This window comes from Hippoglossus stenolepis, chromosome 21 (genome assembly GCF_022539355.2).
Source record: "Hippoglossus stenolepis isolate QCI-W04-F060 chromosome 21, HSTE1.2, whole genome shotgun sequence".
Classification (NCBI taxonomy): Eukaryota; Metazoa; Chordata; class Actinopteri; order Pleuronectiformes; family Pleuronectidae; genus Hippoglossus; species Hippoglossus stenolepis.
The window spans coordinates 9,089,836-9,112,294 of NC_061503.1; the positions used below are offsets into that span (position 1 = coordinate 9,089,836).

General features: G+C 41.1%; 1 protein-coding gene across 1 annotated transcript; it reads right to left on the reverse strand.

The window, feature by feature from the left end:
- Positions 1–34: 34 nt before the first annotated feature.
- Positions 35–13,570, reverse strand: top2a (DNA topoisomerase II alpha). Its single transcript, XM_035146245.1, has 35 exons — positions 13,414–13,570; positions 12,531–12,680; positions 12,227–12,317; positions 12,047–12,110; positions 11,764–11,909; positions 10,763–10,860; positions 10,454–10,666; positions 9,619–9,792; positions 9,172–9,273; positions 8,901–9,038; positions 8,669–8,807; positions 8,420–8,577; positions 8,029–8,154; positions 7,762–7,872; positions 7,280–7,385; positions 7,030–7,139; positions 6,740–6,832; positions 6,538–6,652; positions 6,329–6,450; positions 5,708–5,856; positions 5,325–5,556; positions 5,099–5,233; positions 4,782–4,982; positions 4,432–4,627; positions 4,196–4,287; positions 3,948–4,097; positions 3,754–3,837; positions 3,364–3,576; positions 3,094–3,214; positions 2,408–2,566; positions 1,833–2,013; positions 1,684–1,739; positions 1,477–1,596; positions 684–910; positions 35–571 (listed from the first exon to the last, which is right to left on the reverse strand). Exons 1-35 carry the CDS (start codon positions 13,429–13,431, stop codon positions 419–421), a joined length of 4,743 nt encoding a protein of 1,580 aa, XP_035002136.1. The 5' UTR covers positions 13,432–13,570; the 3' UTR covers positions 35–418.
- Between the last annotated feature and the right edge of the window lie 8,889 nt (positions 13,571–22,459).

Sequence of the window (22,459 nt, forward strand, 5' to 3'; positions counted from 1 at the left end):
TTTCATGCAAATTGAAATTCCACGAGAAAACAAATCAGTACAAACATGTTAGCTTTATTTTTCTACATATAAAAACGAACAGCCATTGAAATATTTACAGGACAAAACATCATGGGATTACAAAAAGAGGAACTTTCAAGTAATACATTTTAAGGCTTAAAACTTGACCAACACATAGAACCAGGTCAACAAACCACAAACAAATATGTTTTTAAAATTCTGTTTTCTTTGATGTGCAACAAATCTGAAATTTGAGCCTCTACAGGACGTGTTCAGGCCCCGGTTGTGTACAGCCACCATACTTCTAGTGATTAAAGTGAAGCCGTTTTAACCACATGGCACAACATATGTGTTAAACTTACTAAAGAACTTGTCTTTAATCTTGAAATAAAAAATAAGTTTAACTTGGAGGCAAAATTTAAAAGTCTTCATCTGAGTCGGAGTCCAGGATGTAGGTCACAGGTTTGCGGCCACGTGAGGGCTTCTCCCGCGGTGCTGTGGCTTTGGGAGGTTCTGCCGCCTCCTGATCTGAAACCTGGAAGCTGTCATCCTCGTCCCATTTCTTCGTTTTCTGTACCAGAGAAAATATTCAGGCACAAACAAGGTGTTAAGAGACTTAAAAATCCCTAAATAAGCCTCTAGAGGCTTCAATGGAAAACTCTGAATTCAGTGTGAAAGCGGACCTTGCTGCCGGCCTTCGTTTTGGTCATGAGGCGTGACATGAGGTTGTCGGAGCTGCAGTCGGAGTCGGAGCTGACGACTTGTTTCCGCTTGAGAACGGGCTTCGCCATTGTAACTTTAACATCAGCTTCTGAATCACTGGAGTCAAACGAAGGGATGGGCTTGGCAGCAGTTTTGGAGGAAGGTTTGGGCTTAGAGAGAGCGTCCAGGATCGACGGCTGCTTCGCATCTAAGAGAAATGAACAAGAAAAACAAACCACACTCAAATATGGTAATTAGCTAAGGATGCAACACTCACCTTAAGTTTCTAATCTATACGATTTTAAGAAATATATCACACATATTACAATTTAACTTTTGTGAGGGTCGTTACTGTTACTATAATTTTATGTGAAAAATATATCTAATTAAATAATAAAATTAATTAAAACTTTTCCAATTAAAACCATACATTTGCTCTTTTTCCTGTATGATACTAGCAGCACTAAGCTCCTCATACTTACACGCGTGTTTTCTTTTTTTATTACTTTTTTCCACTTTCTAACTTCACATATTATTGTTTTACCAATCATTTGTAGTTTTGTACCTTCCGCTTTCCTTTGTAAATGTCATTTATTCTTTATTCATGCCAAGTCTCTGCATGAAATTCTGTGTTTATCATACACGTGTTAATGTGTAATTTGTATGTTTATTCAACCTGCAGTTATAAACTAGCCTGCATGGCTAAATCTGGCACATTTACACGTTGGACTATTCAATGTGAATAGTCCATTTTTATGAAATAAACATAAATACCTGCAGCCTTCTTCTTGGGAGCAGCTGGTTTCTTGGCAGCTGCAGCTTTCTTGGGCGCAGCCTCTTTGGTTTTGCGTTGAACTGGAGCCTTGGACGCAGGCGCCTGATCATCGGACTGAGCTGAACAGACCCACAAAGAGAAAACAGTTGAATATCAGGCTCAACATTTTATCAGACTCATCAGAGTTCTGCTGTGAAAATACTTACAGCTTGACTTGGTCTCAGCCTTTTTCACAGTTGATTTGCACTCTGTCACTTTCTTCCTGCATAGAAATTATGAAATATGAGGTAAATAAACAGAAAGAAACTCAATGTGAAAGAAGCTTTATTGATCGAGGCTGTTGTCTCATACTCACGCAGGTTCTGGGACTTTGGGTGGTGGCGCTGGAGAGTCCATTTCGCTGTCGACCATGGTGCTGGGGTCTGGGGCGAAGCTGTCATCGTCACTACTGATAACCGCTTTCCCTTTTGGAGCATCCTTCTTCCCCCAGTCATCAAAGTCATCTTCACTGTCAGAGACGCTGTACTTTACTGCAGCTGAGGAGGTAAGAAACAGAAAGGGTTGATTTTACAAATGTATGTATTGTTTTTTATTAATCCAATTTCTTTTGGGGGGGGTGGGGTGGTTTATACAAGAATCTAGCTCATAATAGATCAGTCATCAAGTTAGAAGTAGATTGAGATAAGAGAGGAAGAACTCAGGAAATGAGTTCCATCTGTGTTGTAATTCAAAATACCAAAACAAGTCTGGAATGTTCACATCTCGTCTCATGGTCTGGGTAAGGGAAGCGCTTAAAAAACAACAATCTGCTGATTATGCAGAGTGTATGAGCATGCAGATAGCTGAAATAGAGCATTTTCATACGATGAGAAATGTCACAATACACTCGTCTTAACTCTTAGTGATGAGGGGGATTAGGGTCAGACTCACATTTAGTTTTACGCTCAACGCGTCCCCTGGCGACAACCACCTCCTCCGCGTCACCATTGGACAGATCTTCAGACTCGTTCTCTGACCACGGGTCCTTCTTGGGCTTCTTGGCAACAGGCTTGAACTGAATGGTGGTCTGCTTGCCTATCTTTGATGCGGCTGAAGAGAAATACGTTTTTTTAAAAAGTTAGATTTAATATAAACGCAATCACGCTTTTTTAAACAATACTTTGAGATGAAAGTGTATTATTTTACTGACACCCTAAACAAAATCCTAATAATGGTCCACTACTGTTCGCAAATTTGTATTTAGTCAGCGATTTCAAAATAAAGCTGCAAATGCAAATGCAACAAATGCACAAACATACCAACTAAATATTATTTTGCTAGCTTAAGCACTATGGCAACACATCACCAGAGTCAGTCCGGAATCCGTCCCTACAAATGTGGAGTAATTGCTGCCATTAAATTCAGAAGTTGTGGGTATCTGTCATGTCTCATCTCTGAGCAGCAAAATGATTTGTGCATGTGTGAAACTGATTTTGTGAAATCTCAATTTTGGCTTTCAAAAAACCCTTAAAAAAAACAACACCGTGGGTTGTACATCAGAGCTGGCGCAAACAGAAAGTCACATGCTCCGTGTTGGCTTCTGCACTAAAACATTGTAGGGTAACATTTTTCTCCACCTTTTTCTTTTGACTGAGTTTTTGTTTTCTTTTCCAGTCGTGCAGCCAAGCCAAGCTCCTCATCTGGCTCTGCGTTCTCTGCATCGTTGCCAAACTCCATCTTCAACACAACATCTTCACTCTGCAATCACAGAAACAAAGTCAAGCACCATCTTACATTCAGTTGGGGGTTGTGCTACAGCAAGATACAGACAGGGTTTGGAGGATTCAACTACCACCCCAATTCACAAATAAGGATGTTCAAGAGACACGAAATTTGAAGAGACGTACCTTGATCTTCTTGCCCCTCTTGCCTTCTCCTTTCTTGAGATCAGCCTTCTTGTTGGCCTCAGCTTTCATGGCACTGGTAACCCGTGGGATGACGCGGCGGCCCTGGGGAGTGGGCAGAGTCTCCTGCTTCACCTTCACCTTCACGGCTCTGCCTTTTCCAGTCCCCTTTGTGGCAGGCATGATGTTACTCTCCTTTTCTTTTGCCTCAACGCGCTGAGAGTAAGGAAGAACAAGAGCAGAAGATGATTAAGGAGGGAAAAGTTTGACGCTGACAACACTGAATGTAATCAGAGTTTCAAAGCGTAGATCAACACTCAATATGGATATAATGATATGTCAATTAGCCACATTATGAGAGAAGAAACCAAGAGAAAAATTAAGAGTCAATACCACTAGTTCCTCAGAGAAAGCAGCAAGGTCTTCCCTCCATAAGTCTGCTGGAATCTTCTTCTTCAGGGTGCTCAGCTCGGTCATCTGTAGAACAGCAGTTGAGTGAAAAACCGGCAAAGTTTAGATGATAGAGTCCAATTTAAAAGTTTGGATTTTGACCATCAGTGAGCTTGTGGCAGAGCTGAACATCAGACCTTAGCATCCCTCTGTTTGCACAGCTCCTCCTTCTTCTCTTTGGACAGGAACCACATGGGCATGCTGAGTAGGTAGTTGTAATCCGGCGCACTGGGGTCTTCCTTCTCTGCTCCTTCCTCCTCCTCACCCTCCTCCAGCTCCTCCTCATTCTAAAAGCATGAAAACAAATAAATAATTGGTTTTGCACAAGTGGGGGCTGACTATTCAACATTCCTCACTGAAAACCATTTGGATCAAAGTGACTCACCTTCTCTTGAGCCTGTTTCCAAGCCTTGACTGGGTCTGAGTCGTAGCCCATCTCCTGCAGCATGCGGATCAGCTCCTTCTTTGGCTTGTTCTCTACAAGTAGGTAAACAGTGTTGATACACAAACACAGTCTAGGTCTTAACAATAATGGCAAAAGTTATCCTCTAAATTGAGGCTTCCTAACAATAACTTGCCACATGGTGTACTTTAAATAAAAACTTGCAACATGCCACTAACCAATGACCAGGGTGCCCTCGATTTTCTCCAGGATGAAGCGGGCCTGATTGGTGAGTCTGGCGCTCTCTGCCCCCAGCATGCCGACCAACCAGTCCTTTCTCAGCAAATAGTACTTCATCCTCAACTCAAAGAAGTCCTTGAGAATATCCTGCACAGACTCGTACTTCTTCAGGCTGCCAACATGGTCAAACAGAACCTATAAAAAAAAAAACAAATAAAAAAAAAGGAGAAAAAAAAAAACAATTTGAAAACAGGGGATGTTTTTCAGAAGTGCACGAAACTTGATAGCAATAAGACCTTTTCTCTCTTTTGGGAATATAAGGTGTGCGCATGTATGTGGCAGCCATTACCATAGAATTGCAGGTGAGGGGACTCTGCAGTTTGAAGACTTTATGGAGGCCGGCAGCTTCCGCCTCCCTCAGCTTCTCTTCTGTCATCTGGACCACAAAGCGCACAGTGGTGTCGGTGTGGTACTCCCTGTAGTCGGTGATCAGAGGAGGAGCCTTCTCTGTGCCATTCAACATTGGCTCCAGCACGTTCTCCTTGTAGGTCTAAGTCACACAGAATAACATGAAATGACATATAGAGGTAATCAAAGCCCTAACCGCTAAATAAATATGTACACGATGGAACTTACTTAAGAAGGATGAAGTTTAAAAAAACTGACCTGTGTCCAAGTTTTGACGGGCAATTCAGATATCTCGATGCTGGTGGAATCAATGATGGCGACCTCGCCGGTGTTCATGTACTGGTTGTCCATCACCTGCTCAATTGTGCCTTTGAAGCCTTTGTAGTTTGGAAGCTATGCAAAAAAAAAAGAATCCCCCTCATCATCTGTTTTATACATCAGAAAATCGTTTTAGAGAGCAACAACAGACACTTCCTGTCCTCACCATGGGCAGCGGCTCCTCGCCGTTGAGCATTCGGTGGATGTTGGTGACGATCTCTCTTATGTTGAAGTTCGGGATCCTGCTGGCCCAGCCTGTGCCGATACCCTCGGATCCATTCACCAGCACAGTGGGGATGATGGGCATGTACCACTCTGGCTCCACGCGCTGGTTGTCATCAAAGTTGTACTTGAGCAGGTTGTCGTCCACAGGTGGGAAAACAAGGCGGGCCAGAGGGCTGGAGAGACAGAAAGGTGGAAGGATTTTTATGTTAAATCAGACTAAATAAACCACGAAATTCTGAATTCCTGTACATTCTGAAACCAGGTAGATTACTGCCGGAGGCCAAAGGCTTCAGACTATTTTGTAGATGCGAGGAGTCGGCTGACCTGAGCATGGTGAAGATGTAACGAGGGCTGGCAGAGTCCTTGCCACCGTGCAACCTGGTTCCAAACTGACCCTGAGGCTGCAGCAGGTTCATGTTGTTGCTTCCCACAAAGTTCTGGGCCAAACCAACAATGGTCATCATCAGAGAGACCTGGAAATGAGAAGAGTTGTGAAGAAATACATCACTAGAGTTAATGAAACTAAATAAGTTTAAATAAGCGAGCGGGGGAGGTTAATGAGGCTTCTAACAGTGACAGACGCAAAAAAAGAAAACAAATACCTCCCTGTGAAAAACTGGTGTCATACACGAAGAAGACACAGACAAAAATGTCTAGTGAGTTTGTGGCGATAAGAGCCGACACCGGTGTCTGTGTGTTGACAAGAAAATCTCCACCTCTCGCCTGAATAATGCAGAGGATTTGTGGCTGTTGTGAAAGCGTCTGTGCTGAGAACCTCCCGCTGTGTTGTGCATGTGTGAAAGGAGGACTGTGGGTAAACTCTGTATCCAATTCTCCTGACTTTATCCGCAGGACATGTTTGAACAGCTAAAGAAAGCAAGTTAACAAAAGTCGTCTGTGTTGTAAACTGAGTCACAAGCTCATTAAAGTGGGAAGTTATCTCACCTCTCCATGGTGGTACGCAGACATCTCAGCAATTGAGCCAGCCAACTGGGCCACCTTGACTTCACGCTTGTCGTTTCTCTTGAAGCAACAGAACAACACCTTCCTCTGGCCAGGCTTAAGACCTGACACACACACACACACGTTAGACTCTCAGTATTTCTAATGAGTTACATTTCTTTGTTTATTGTGAACATGATCATTTCACGCACCATCCACCAGGCAGGGAAGTGACCTCTCGTTGTCAGAGTTGGAGAACAGTACCAGCTCCTTGTTGACAAAGTCGTTATAGGAGAGGGACTTTGTGGCCTGACCGTACAGGTAGTCCTGAGAAGAGACAACAAAACATACAGTAAATCTTCACTGAAAACAGAACTAAAATCCCATAATGGTTGACAGTGGCTGGGACGTTACCTCAGGCAGGTTGTGCTCTCTGCGCTGGCGCCTGTTGTTCATGAAATTGGTCAGCCATTCTTTCCGCTCATCCACTTTCTTTTTGCTAAAGGCCTAACAAAAAGAGAGACAAGAATTGAATTATTTACATTCCAAACACTAATTGTATCCTCGCAAGTAATTCGTGATGAATAAAATTGTATCATGTGGGTGTACATTATGTGATGTCAAAAATGTTTGCCAAGATTGTTGTGATGCCCCAAGACGCAAATCACACTATGAAAATGAGTAAGAGATGTGCAACATCTTACAAGGGTGATAGCTTCATCGTCTTCAGGACCAGAGTACTTGAATGGGATACGGTGTCTCTCCATATCACAGAAATACTCCTTGGCTTCCTGCGATGTGCTGGTTCCCAAACCTGTGTGGACAAAGTCCACAAAGTGAGATCGTTTCTTAGATGAATTATTAATACACAAAACTATAACCATGACAATAGTCAGGTGTAAAGAGTTGCTTACTTGTCTATCTTACTACCACACAGGGGTTTTTGTAACAAACCTTTGTAGTATTTGATTTTCCAAGATTTGTGGTTGGCCTGACTTTCCTTCCACTCATCGAACTCAGGGATACTGTAGAAAGACTGCTGACTTTTCTTGAAAGACGCCTACAGAGAGAGAAATAAAAGACATCTTCAAACACTTTGTCTTCACATTCTGTTATGTCAACATTTTACATGTATTCAATAAAAAGACAGAGTGTTACAGGCTTTTGCCACCAGATGGCAGTGTTGTTGTAAATTCAAGCAGAATACATATAGAAAGACTATCAGGGCAGAAAATCTACAATGATTCAGTTATCTAGTACATCTCCACATTATTTTCCAACTTTGAATAATATAATAACAATAATAATATTTATAATAATAATTATAATAAAGTGATTAGAGCAGAACAAGTCATACAACCAAACTATTTATCCCTGTGATTTACTGGCCTCTACAACCAAGATTTTAAACCAACACATCCAGTGAATTTTGGTACCTTGATGATGGGGGTGATGAACTCTTCCAGGAAGTTATGGCGCAGCAAAGACGGCCAGTTATGGTGGATGAAGTTGATCAGCAAGCCCTTAATGTGGGAGCCATCTAGATCCTGTCACAGGAAGACAGTAAAGTCCATTCATATTAATGTAATAAATGCAAGTAATAAACTTAACCACTAAACATTCGTCATAAAAAAGGTTTTCAAATCAATAGAACAAATATTGGTTAAGTAAATCAGACACATCGGTAGATGATGAAAGCACACCTGATCTGTCATGATCATGAGCTTGCCATAACGCAGAGTCTTGAGGGATTCTGGGTCGCTGTAGTTCTTCTTGTACTGAAGGCCGAGGATCTTAATGATGCTGTTTATCTCGGCGTTCTCCATAATCTGAGAGGGAAGAGTCAAACAATTTTCACTTTCAGCTGTTGGCTAAACTTAAAGAATTACATGATTAAAAATTACTATTCAGGAAATGAAAAGACATATTCCTCCTTTACCTCAAAATATTCAATTCTAATTATCAAACTAAATGTGGTTTTCTTTGATTGAACCCATTATAATGGTGTTCCAAGACACCATTTAAGAATCTTTATGGATCTGCAAAAACAGTATGCTGCCATCTAATAGCTGACACATTTCTGCTGGGCCTCACCTGTTTGTGAGTGGCCTCCCGGACATTGAGCATTTTCCCCCTCAGTGGAAAGACGCCATAGCGGTCCCTGCCGACAACTCCGAGCCCAGACACAGCCAGTGTCTTGGCTGAGTCTCCCTCAGTAAGGATCAGCGTGCAGCTAATGGAGTTCCTCCCACCTGCCAGAGAACATGGTTATTACCGATCATTTGTCATTTGAAATGGCCAAACTGTATTTAAAGAGGAAAGAATGAGTTTGGTAGACAGTACCTGCATCATTAGCATCATCTAGTTTTGGCACCCCTTTGATTTTTGTGTGCTTGACAGCTGAGCATTTCTTATTGAGCTGCGATTGAGCTTTGAACTTCACCCAGTTCATTATACTTTCCACAATCCCACAGGATGTGGCCTGTTGGGAACAGAAATGAAGGGTAATCAGGAATCTGAAGAAATACACCTTTGAGGTAAACAATAAAACACCAAATTTTTTTTTCATTAGCACCTGTTTGATGAACTTGTCAGTGAGATGACAGGTGGATCCAAAGTTCTTCTGCTGCAGTGTCATGTTCTCTTTGGTCTGAGAGTCAAAGGTGGGGTTCTCAATCAGGCAGTTGACAAACAGCCACATGTGGTTCTTCACCTGCATGGAGAAGGAGTGAAGAATACTATGTCATATCTTTTGTTAAACTGAATATTTTATTATCTCAATATAATAACAATAATCACTCAATTCCAGCTTCATTATACAATATATATATGTATGATGACTGTACCTGAAAAGGCTTGACGGTCACCCCAGCTTTGTTCTTTTTCTTCACCACTTCAATAAGCTTCCCGACCACCTGTTCAGCCACATAGTCGACGTGCCTCCCGCCCTGAGGTCCAAAGGACAAACATTAGATCCCTTTTACAGAATAAATGTCATAAGTCTTAATCACAGTGACGCTAAGTGACTGGGAGAGAAGCCAAACTTGTACTCAGCTGCCAGAGAACCCTGGTCTACTAGTTCAGTCAGCCATAAAATGCTTCATAGCTGCTTTAAGAATTGAATTTTATCAGGGCCGACGAAATACATCAAATTAGAATTGACAATCAGTATTCCAATAGATCACTTAAAAAAATTAAATGATGGTATGGCATTAGGGTCACAACCCGGACTCATGTATCAATCACTCTGCAACACACAAACACACAGTTAACGCACTACAATGAAGCATTACCTTGGTCGTGGCAATACTGTTGACAAAGCTGACTTGCTGGAAACCCTTCTCGCTCATGGTGAGGCAGACCTCCCAGCGCCCAGCCAAAGACTCGTGGATGATGGTGAGGGCCTGACCAAGCTCATCCACCTTGTCCTTCACATACATGTCCACGTAGCTTCGGAAGTCCGTAACCTGGAGAACAATTAATATACAAGTTTATGTGATCATCAGCAAAATCCAAAGAGCTAATCTAACCTTTACATATAAACTTAAGATGTGGCTTAAAGCAAACCAAACATGTGACTATTCCAATTTATCTCATGTTGTTTAGTTTACATGTATATTTGAGGCTTTGTATTCTAAGTGTTGCATTGTATGTTTTATTCCCATAATAGTTTTTAATTCTGAGTTATTTGATTGTTTTTTGGGGATCTGGTGTTTTAATTATGGGTTTGTTGTAAAGTTGGTTTGGATGGTATCTATAATGCACAGGAATTATCCGTAGATATTTGTAATTATATAAAATAGAACATTATATTTCCGATTGCCTTGTAAAAACTGGCTAGGGACAATGGATGAAGATTAGCTCATACAGCCAACTCTGGCTAATTGAAAGTATTTAGTGTGTTGATTAATGAGCACTGTCCCTCGCACATAAACAAGCTCAATAGATGGGCAGTTAGAAATGGTAGAGAGAGGGATGTGGTTATTGCTGTTTGTATCATTTAAAATACATCTGACATTAAAGCTGTGTAACAATTCAAGATGTTAAAAAAAGGATTTCATAAATGCCCCAAATAATATATAGTAGTCTGAATACTTTCTAAAAAACGGAAACAGTCAAATAACTTACTGGCAGCTTCTTGCCATTGAAGAACACACGGACACCCTTAGCGGCTCCAGCAATGTCGTAGGCCCTCCTGGTCATTAGTGCCACCGTATCTTTGTCCAAGATGCTCATCTTGAACTTGGCTAGATCTGGCCTGAAGGTGATGCATGTGTATTCCTCTCCTTCAAAGGGTTTGATGTAAGCATCTTCTGTCCTGCCCATGTTGTCGTACCAAGTCTGTAGAAAACACGGACATACAGTAAAAATAAAAATTTTCCCATATGGTTGAAGATAAACAGAAAAGAGAAAAACATAGTTTCGTCTACTCCTCACCTGCTTGAAGTATTTCTTTGACTCTTTACAGGCAGTCTCCACAGTGAACTTTGTGCTGAAGATATTGCAAAGCTTTGCACCATATCCATTACGTCCACCTAAAAAACAAGTGTTGGTGAAGAGATGAGGATTAGGATGCTGGTCTGGAAAAGGTTCTTCTGATAAAACACCAAACCTGGCAGTGGCAAGTTTATTCTAAGCTCTATATGTGACTCTAAATTCTGTTTACTACCCAGTGTTCAGTTTTTCAAGCCCTATGTCTGCACTTTAATGGCGCCCATATAATTCTAATTTAGTGTGTCTACAGCTATTAACAATTCAAATGTGCAATGGAAACACATCAAAATAGAAAATATTCTTCTTCAAAGTAAACACATTTATGTCTGTTAGACTCCACCACGTTGATCCGCACTGTCCCATGTTAAAAGGACAATTTGACACAGCGCAGTTTGCTTCATACGTACTTTCAGGCATTTACCACCACTTGTACTTGTCATTCTCAAGCCACTTATCGATAAAGTTGCATTTCACAATGTTCATAAACTAGCTAGGCTGGCTAGAACGGCTTTAGTTAAATGTATTCACCTTGACCAGAAACAGACAAATGATGCAATGCATGCTAAAACTAACAATACTTCGGTCCGGCACAGCAGAGAAACAATCAAGGTCCCAACGACCCAACCATTGTGAATTTAAGGACCTTCGGCCACCTCATAATACATTCAGGGAGAATTTCTTGCAATTTTAACTTACTAATATATGTTTTAGATATTGTTTTTTGTAAATTGTAATGTAGTTGTCTAGCATTGTTATCACAGGCCAATATCTGAGAAAGGTCAATGGTGAGATAAATGCTATCATGACCAATAGGCAAGATGAACAAAACTACTTAAATAAAACCCAGGTTCTTCAAACATTGTATTTTCTTTAACGTTCATCAATGGATATGTCGCATGGGCACTGTCATCAAAAGAAAATGATTGTTTCACAACTAGTCTCACCGGTGACTTTCTTCTCGTCGTCATCATAGTTACTGGAGGTGAGGAGCTGTCCGAAGATGAGAGCAGGCACAAAGACCTTCTCCACCTTGTGCTGCACCACAGGAATACCCTTCCCATTATTCCACACACTGATGGTGTTGTTTTCACTGAGAGGGAAAACATACAAACATATTTCATTATATTCTTCTAGGAATACACAGAGTTGTTTCTTGACAACTTGGACTGCAGGAGACACTGGGGAAGAATATAAAATATTCTGGGTGTACAGTGTCATAATACTCACACATCAATATTGACTTTGATGGTGGACATGCGCTTGTCCCTCTGCTTATTGTCAGCTGCATTAACTGTAGGAAGAATGTAAAAACAAATAGATTCATTATAGTAGGTCCACAGTGGGATGGCAAAAATGTTGTCTTTTGAGAATGTGCACCATCTAAAAGTATGAGAGCTGTTCACTCACCAAGGATCTCATCAAAAATCTTGTAAAGACCGGGAACAAACATGACATCACGGCAGTTCATTCCAACACCCTCATCATACACCCACATTTGCTAAAGAAAAAAAGGATAAAGATGCATCAATTCGTATAATATGAACCTTTGAGGCTTTAATCTTGTTATTGACATCATGCAACTTTGCAGCGAGTGCATAAGTTACATTAGCTCAAGTGAGATATATGGGGAGGTCTAAAAATCAATAGAAGTTAGCTCGAGAAGCACTACACTTTAAAAAGACACAGGTGTTGTTGCTGTGCGACTTCTTACTTGGGTGACAGGCTCCACTGAGCCTATGTAGGAGTCCGGCCGGAGCAAGATGTGCTCCAGCTGAGTCTTCTTCTGATAGATCCTCTCCACCGACATCCTCTTGGGATCTTTCTTTGTCTTTTCCAGAGGCTTGTTCTCAAAGAACGTTTGCTGCAAGTGACACAGTGAAATGCGATGTGAATTTCCTGGTTTTTTTAATTCTGTCTGTGTTAACAAAACAACATCTGCAGTGTCAGACAATGCTCAAACCGTCTCCTATCAATTATTTGAATCTTAAATGTTAATGTGGACATGGAGGAAAACTCAGGCCATTAGGTAAACGCAAATAATAATCCATGCACAGTCTGCTGGGATCTGATTCATCGAGTTGCTCACTGCCACAACAGAAGGGGAAATAGAATTAAGTTTTTATTTCGCTTGTTATAACTGTACATTACAGTAACAAGCACCATTTGCACCAGTTTGTAAACACCGCTGAGCAAAGACGTTGTTGACACGCAGTAGAAATCCAAGTACATTAATATATACCTGTGGCGTTAACTAAATGAAATGTAATGTAATATATACCTGTGGCGTTAGCTAACTAGCTGCTTAATGTAAATCATTTGCTTTGACCACATGTCTGGGAGAGGACGACTCTTCTTTCCTCAATGCACACATGGAGAAATGCAGTTTTTTTGGACCGGTGCATTTTACATGATCTATATTTGCTTTTCTAAAACATCGACAACAGTAATTACGCCCATGCTTTAAGCTACTGTACGACTTCAGCTAGCTATCTTTGTCCGTTAGCATGGAGTTAATCGTTCGGCCAGCACTAGAACTAGCTGTTAGCTAGCTTCACCGTGCGCGAGCAGCAAAATACAAACATGAGCGTAGTTACCTTCAGTGGGTCCGACATTCTTCTTGTTTTTTTACCGAAAAACGCGTATTAAACTACTTGTATCACCGGCTCGGTGCTAACTCCGAACAACAGCCGCCTGCAGGTTGGTGGCGAATCAAGAACCCAGTTTGAAAATTCAAAACTTTGAGGGAAACTTCTCCCGCCAGCTGTACGGACCAATCCGGCGAAGGGCCGTCTGATGATTCTCCCCAATGAGGAACGTAGATCCGTCTTCCTTCCGCCGTGAAAACAACCAATCACCGACGGCAGACAAGGTATGAGCCCGCCCTTGTTGTGACTCGCGGCCAATCAGCTTCCAAGGAAATATATCGACAAAGGAAAGGACATTAAAAACTGTTATTTGTCACGGTTAATGGAGGTCCATCTCCGACACGTTTATGAAACTACAAAAAAGGTGTGTGTGTGTTAGAGGGGAGGATATTGATTTGAATGCCATTATGCCTGAAAGTCTGTACTATAACTTCAAACACACTGCTGCACTCTATGCACGATACATACTGAACAAACAGCTTAGTAATAATACCTAGAAAATTCCTCCCTAGAAATTTTGAATGTGTCGTACTTCCTTCCGGGTCCAGAGACTGTGTCAGAGAGAGAGAGAGAGAGAGAGAGAGAGAGAGAGAGAGAGAGAGAGAGAGAGAGAGAGAGAGAGAGAGAGAGAGAGAGAGAGAGAGAGAGAGAGAGAGAGAGAGAGAGAGAGACCAGACTGGCTGGTGTCCCGCTTGAAAAAGGTGAAATCAAATCTATCACCTTTGCAACTGTCTAAGACATTAAAGGTTCCTAAAAGTCCCCCACAAAAAGAGAGGTAACCATCATATTTAAGCTCTGTCAGACTGGTTGTTATGATGAAAATAATAATCTTCAGTTGTACCATGGCGTCATCAGGTGTTTCGCCTTTTAATCGCGATAACGTTAAAAGCCGAGCCTGAGGGTACACTGTGGCTAAGGGTCAGTCTGACTGGCTCCTGGCTTGTATGGCAGTACTAGTACATACGGTAGTGTGGGTTCTGTACATAAAACACACATCTCTTAAGATTGTCTCAAGCTTTTCTAGGTGAAACTAATCCAGGTTATGCCTCATCAAATTATTGGCCTGATTGTGGCTCATATAATAATCAAACAGACATTAAGCTAAGTGGATTTTTGTCTAGTTTTCTCCAAATTTAACCATAAAAACCTTCTTTATTTGATGTTATGACATTTACAGTTTTTCATGGCAGATGACAGAGAGAAAGATGAATCTTAATGGTGCACAAAGTGTCACATGCAGCACTGATACTTAATTTAAGGATATAATTTGTGGTTTACAACAAATATCAACAATTTAATGTCTGGTCTCAGGTACGTCCCTTTTAATTTCATTACATCGCAAAACTGCACAAGTCTAATTCAGTTAGTCTTTGATGGCACATCACACAAGTTGCTGCGTCGCAGTTTTTAAAGCTCTCCTATATTCTTTGAAGCCTCGTATGCCAGCTGTATAATCCTTCAGGATTTTCAGAGATCAGAGAAACTGTGATATCCACGGCTGCATAATCCATCCAGGATTCATAGGGCTAAGAGAAACTGCAATATTGTTTATATCACATCTTGAAGCTACTCTTGCAAAAATGGTAAATAATTTAGCACTTCTTAGAAGTCAGGTAGTTCATCTAGAAGCCATCCAAAGTATTTAAGTACAGCAGGTGGCAGCTGCTGCTGTCACATGAGAAAAATCTGGAGATGGACGTGTTTGCAAATATGCGATGAGTTTGCATTATATTGATTGACTTTGATAATGCATTTTTATCATGGGTTATAAACTTGTTTGTTTGTTTTTTAAATAGACCATAGCATTGCAATCATGGGTTTGTTGTGCCGTTAGTTTGGATGGTATGTATAATGCATACGAACTATCCATAGATATTTGTAATTATATTTTAATATTTCAAGTTGCCTTGTGAGAACAGGCTCGGGACAACAGATGAGCACTGTCTCTATCAGAAAATGTATAATGATAAGAAAAAAAAATAGCCTCCGAATGCATATACCTCTTGATTAACAAGAAACTATTCACTCAGACAGTTCAAGATGCATATTCATAGAACTGAAGTCAGAAATATATTATTATTTTCACAGATGCAAATTTATTGCTTCGAAGTTACGATTCATGGCAAAAAAATAATAGGAATACAAGAAGTAAAAAAAAAGGTGGGCAATACAACATTCATTTTAAAACAGAAGCAAACTATTGTGTCATCCAGATAAAAATCCCAACAAGCACACCTCTGCTGAGATCCCGGTTCTGTTGATTGGAACTAACAAAGCAACATAGGTAAGAGATTGTTGTACTGGTTGTTGTATTGTTGTGTCTTTTTTTCCTCTTCACATTCCTCAGCTGAAGAGACGAAAGAGGAGAACAGGCAAGAGATGAAAAAGGGAAAGAATCACAATTTTATCAGTATTTCTTCATGTCCATACAGTTGATCATAGGCACCAAATGTGCAAAATTGCCATGCGAGAACGAGTTCTGTAATGTTTCTTGGAAGTGCATGTGTTTCAATTGCAGTTTGGCTTCATTTATCAATACCCACCCCCTTCTCTCTCTCTCTCTCTCCCTCATTTCCTCCAGGTCACACATGCATACACACTGTACATGAGAGTCGCCTAAAAGCTATTTAGTGGTTAATGGGTTTATCTCCCCAGACGTGTGTGGTTGTTCTTTATGGCCGTCAGCTGATGTGTTCTTGCAGCTGTGTATCATCATGCAGAGCTCTGCTTCGCGTCTTACGGCCGCGTTCGGCTGATGTAAAGGGATTCAGAAGTGCAGGGTTCAGGCACGACGGAGAAACAACACATGATTTTATTCAATACTGACATAACTTGGGCTTTTACATTTCGGCTCCGCTGGCTATCAGTCAGTGGAAATGCAGTAATCTGATTTCTCTAACCGTACTATCAGTCTTATCTGTCTTCCTCTGCTATGTTTCCCACTCCTCTGACCTTGGCATGATAATAATAGGGCTGAAGAGCTTGAGCTGGATGCAGTGCAGTGTGCAGTACACACACAAATACACCCACAGCTGCACACATGAATGAAGGTGAGAACACACATTGCAGTGGGATTTTTGAAGCTGGAAAAAAGATGATTTATCTCTGTTAATAAATACAGAAGAGCGTGGCTACAGCCTTCATCATTTTTTTTCATACACAACACACAGGGAGGTTGATATTCTATCTTCAAAAGAAAATATGCTGTCTGATTCTGTCCCCGACAAACCATCAGACAAATTTGATCCAAAATGTTCTTAGTGTGGTAGAGAGGAAGAGCGGTAGCCTCATATTTATCAGACAAATATTTCATCAAGTGAGAATATAAGCATATTTCTAATCATAATATGCCAAATTATTCCTTTATAACATTATAACGGTACATCTAGTTTTGTTTGCAACTGTGCCATTACTACTCCGCCCATATAAAACACTCACTCACAGACTTCCTCTTCTCTAGTACTGGTGCTCAGTCTGAATCAGGGAATAGTGAGTACTTAACATCCAAAAATAGTCATTTATCTGAAGCTGTTGAGAAACGTTAGCAAAGTAGACGGAGACTGAGTCTCTCAGTGCCACATGCTTTTCATGTTTATTTATTTATGGCAGTTGAGTTTTCTGAGGCCTGATGCAGCTTGACTGTTTGGGAAGAAAGAAACTTGACGTATCACAGATCTGCTGATGGTCTGTTTGTTGCAGTTTGATGCCCAGACTCATGCAAGTACCGTGCTGCTTTACAGATATTAGAGTGACAGGTTGCTGATTGCGACTGCGCACGTGAAAGGTTCGTCTGAGCTCGTTCCAGGATTTGGAGCTCGGAGGGAGATTGTCAACATGCATCTTTCCACCCCCACTGAGGAGCACCAAAGATTAGCCAGAGATATATCAGCTCCAGAGGTGTGTGAAGAAACTCACTGTAATGTGGGACGACAAAAACAGAGCTTTGATAGCTACTTTTGATGTATCACATATCAAATCTGAGCTTCCTTTGCTTGATTAATACACAAACAAATACATTTATTTTTAGTTACTTCCTGTTTTATTTTGTCACTTACCCTTGTCTCTCATTTAAGATTGTTTTACTTCCTGCCATTGTCTGTTTTTCCGCTCCCCATTGATTACCTACCCTGCCTACAGCCTTGCCAGATGTTTGATAATTATCGCATTTAATTTTGACACACGATGCCTTAATGTCCGATAATTTTGTCAGTAAGTGACAGTTTTAGGCATTGCGGTAATAATCAGCCGGATTCCTGTGTCTGTCTTTATGCATGCTTGTTGTGATGATGTACACGAATATGAACCATGCATGTATTTTTTTAAAGCATCTCCAGATGTCTTTCTCGGCAGTGTCGGCACATGCTGACATCTCATCAGTTTCCGGCGCCATTACCTCTTTGAAACACGGCTCAAACATGGTCACTGAATCACAATGAATTCTGGGATAGTTTGGGCCGGTAAAGATCCACTCGTTGTAGCCTTGGTTTCTCTGGGATGGAAGGACACATTTGTTGGCCGCATTCGAAGTAGCTTTCGAAATGGGACAGTCTAGTTGCGGTGCGGTGACGCAGTCGGTCCTCAAATGCAGCCTCCGAAGGATGTGGCAACCTTGTCTCCATCTGTGACCGAGCTTTGAATTCCAACCTCATCTTTTGCCTCAGAGGTTGACTTCCTTTTTCCAAGTACAGTTTTTTAACTTAACCTTGTGTCTCAGCACTTGAGTCCTCTGTGTCCCAGTTTAACATATAGCTTCACATATGATTTATAAAATTGGTATGTCATGGGTCAAATGTTACATCTTTCGCTTCAAGCAGCAATATGTTGAGAAAAGTTGGTGTTGGAGATGAGTGTGGAGAATGAGGAGTTTGCTCAAGTGAATTTGCTTCGGTGTTTGTGCGTTATTATTTCCTGGCATACACTCGTCCTGACAATAAGTAGAGCATGTAGGGCGTAATGTTCGTACACCCATCAAGAATGAAATAATGATGGTCATGTTCTATGCCTGTATTTTTTTGACAGCAGCAATGACCGGCAGCAAACTGTTAACAGTTCTGTATCACTCTGTCTATGCGGGGCGTACACCAGCAGATGTTCAAAGCACGAATAGAAATGAGAAGCATAACTAACATGGCAGATAAAAAACGCTGTCAATATTCTTCAAATGTCTGTTCATGCTATAACCTTTGCAGATATTCAAGCGTGCTTAGGTAAACATTAAAGGGAAACCTCCAATATCTGCGTCACTGAAAGACAATTTTTTTATGCAAGGTAAGAAAAATATAAATATGTACAGTAGAGCATCTGTACTGCAATAGAGTGCAAAAGACAGTAAACCATCACATTTCAGTATCCTTGGAGGCCCATAACGTGACCTTTGAGGGGAACACCCCTCCCCGGCTGTCATTGTGAACACGTCTGAGAGACACAATGAAGCACTAACAATTATTAATTACTTTAAAAGGGCACCAGAAAACAATTTCAACCACTTCTATCCTGTGTTGGCAGGAACTGCAGGCGACTCTAACAGCTTAACATTTAAAGATGCTGTTCTTCACAATCAGCGACGCCACTCAGTTGATTGCTCACACTTTGTTGAGAAATGTTAGCGTGAGCTGCTTCATGAAAATAACAGCTAGGAATTTGCTGCAAATGGAAGAAATAATATCGATAGAATGCACAGTAAGTGCTTTATTACACTTTTTAAAAAAAGGTTTCTTTTGCAAGGTCCGACCTTATATGGATTCGGGGGGAGGGGGGGGGGGGCAGGCGACTGGATTGGATTTTACTCTACCAGCAGAGTGCCAAGACCAGAACAGTATTGACTGAGATAATCAATAGAAGCCAATGGACACATAAACTGATCCTGTCCATATATCAGTCACGTTCAGACATCGATATGTTGCCTGTTGGTCTGGTGATCTCTGAGAAAACAGGGCAACAACTCCTCTCAGTGAATCAAAACCTCCTGAAAACAGGTTAGCAGCCTTTTCTGCTTGTGAACCCTCAATATGAAGTGGTATCTACTTCCCGTCATCATCTTTCAGTTGGTAGCAATTCAAGTCAGAGATTTTCTTCTCTCACACTGACTCTGCTCTGGACATCTTTCGGAAATTATGTAAGAATACAGCAGGAAAATGTCTGAGTGCAGGTGTTGATGTTATTTCTAAGGACAAATATCTCAGAATATCTCAAAAATACATATATTTTTTTTAAATACAACTTTTATTCCGATTTTTGTTTAATCCCATAACCCCTTTTATCTATTGACCCATAGGGTCCAGTATATAGACTGTATATAAAAATGGACAATATGACTGCTCCCAAAAAATTAAGCAAAAGTGTCTTGTTCGCCATCTGTTGGCTGGCTCCAGAATAGTACATAAATCCTGCCTCCTCCATGTTAGCAGATGGGAAATGGACCAAACCAAAAAGTCAAAGATGGTTTCTGTCATTTAGGCACTTTGTAAGTTTGTTTTTAGTAAGTTTTGAGTTTTTGTTTCGACAATGTGTATCGGCAGGACCTTGATGCTGCGGCTCCGTCCACCAATTGGTACTGCGCAGAATTCTGCTCAAAATGGCAGCGTTAGTAACCGGGATATTTCTGCATCATTTCTGGATAGTGGGAGGAAGCGGAGTAGCTACAATTTATGGTCCAGACCCTTAAATTGGAAAATACTTCCTTAAAACATGTGAAAATTCACTGAGCTGCAATCTTTTGGGAGTATTCCTGATTAATTATGAAATACAATCACCATCAGCCATCTGGACCAAGCCTGCGGAGCACAAATTCATTCTTAATCTGCTTTTTGATGACACTTTGTCAGCCAGAGCACTACCAGTGGGGGAATTTAGCCAGGATCAATGAATATCTACAACACTTTCATATTGCTGGTCCATTGTTTCCTTAATGTTAGTGATATCAGACTTCAAAGACAAGGCTCCTCGCAGGGAAGATGAGGTGAGGTGACCCCTCTTATTACTGGCGGTAGCCGGAAAATCCTTTTAATACACCTTTTCTCGCCGCTTTTTGATTAAAAGGTTCAAGACAGGCCAGGCGGGATATAAATAAATAAAGCAAGGTAGTGCTGTATTCACAAAGACAAGGCAGGGCTTTGATCTGGCTCTGCGATGAGGAGAGAGCTAGAAGCCAGAGACAGGGAGTGCGTGTTTGTGTGTGCATACTGTACGTGCGTATGTTAGTGTGTGTTTGCGTGAGCCGGTAAAGACAAATATGAAAATGCCTATGAAAGGGAGAGGTCTCATTAATATGAGGGCTTTTGTTCCACTGCAGCTGCAGAGCACACGGATGGCAAAACATTCCTGCCCTGCTGAGGTGACATTTAAACTTTGAGTATTTCCTCAGCAAAATTTCCACTTAGCACTTGGCCTCATGGATTAATGGTTGGTTTGCAGACACTGTAAATGTGTATGAAGGTAACAAAGAGGACGGGAAACTTCCCAGTCTGGAGAGAAATAGAGTACAAGGGGAAGAAAGAAACTTGAAAGTGTAGTTTAACAGGACTAATGCTTGGTTGTTAATGCATACAGCACACCGTCTAGCTGCCAACCACAGTGGAGCATTTGAAGTAATCTGATAAAGCTTGCGAAGACTGACTGCCAGTGCACTCTCCTCTGTCGATGAGGAACCTAATCCCATTTTCTGCTGTTCCACTGTCATATGCTCTTCCACCTATCTGATCTTCTTCTAATTGACAAGAGCAGTAGCCTCGGGGCTACAACAGCAGTGAATACAGAGCAGCGACAATGAACACCATGTTGTATGTGTTTCTCATTAGGTCTGAGTATCACTGTGTTTTTTTATCCAATCATTTATTGGCACTATAGCAAGTAATACAGAGACAAACATTAAAGATAGTGATTTTCATGAGCTGCATTTTACTGCCAGTTTTAGAAAATACACAGTTCCAATGATGACATTGCAGTAAGTCTCTTCACTGTAGCAGCTTTATAACAGAGTCCAGTGAGGCATGAGAAATACAAGCCCCAAGTGCAATCTTAACTTAATTAGAAATGCAACTGTTCAGAGAATAAACATAAAACCTAGTAGCTCAATAACCCAGATATGACTATGTCCTGTAGATTATTCTACTGTGGGATATACCACAAATAGCACAGAAACAGTACTACCATTTTTCCTCAACTTATTTTGCCAAGTATTCCTATGCTGACATTCACGACCCAGTCCAAGTTCTGCTGTGAGAAATTCGAATAATCTAAAATGTGTCTATGTAAGCATAATATAAAACTGAAATATTAAAGGGTTTAGCACTGACACAGTTCTGTGTAAGCATATAGGTCTGTCTATATGGTCTCTGGAGAACCTGCTGTTTTTTATAGGCTATAACAAAATGGCAAATAATCAAATCACCAGGTAGAAAGAAAGAAAGAAAGAAAGAAAGAAAGACAGAAAGAAAGAAGGAAAGAATCATAGCTGCAGTAGAGCAGCGTGGAGTAACCCACTTTATTGATTTTAATTCCATTAATACCTCATGACTGGCCGCTTGGCAGACTCTCCCAGGCCGGCACCCATGCACGTCTGTTTTCATAGTGAATTTGACTGGGCTCCCTTATCGGCTGGCAGCAGGCAGGAAAAGGACCCGGAGGCGGCCAACGATCCACCGCCCTGCAGCAGCCAGGCTTCATGTCTGAAACAACAAGCTGCAGATCAAACATGATTAATGTCCAACCCGACTGCTACATGCACCAGCATTACACCATTACACCGTGTATGAGATCATTCCTGTGTGTAAGTGGGTGTATGTGTGTGTACCCACTCATTTATGTCACCTCTTCAGGACCTTTCCCAGCATAAACACTGACTTTATCAGGCCCAGTAGACCTCATGGGGACCAAGGCTCAACCATAATGAGGCAAAACTTTGTAAGGTCCTGGTTATGGTTAGGGTTGAGATGTGACTGTGGTTAGTAAGGCATGAGTTGGTTATAGTTAGGGTTGAGATGTGAACTGTGGTTAG

What these genes read in the sequence shown, in the direction of transcription:
- top2a (XM_035146245.1), bottom strand. An exon ending in CGACGAGAAGAAAGTCACCG is followed by an intron (nt 10,861 to 11,763) that starts GTGAGACTAGTT and finishes CTTGTTTTTTAG; the next exon opens with GTGGACGTAATGGATATGGT. An exon ending in CGAGGGCACCCTGGTCATTG is followed by an intron (nt 4,288 to 4,431) that starts GTTAGTGGCATG and finishes ACCTACTTGTAG; the next exon opens with AGAACAAGCCAAAGAAGGAG.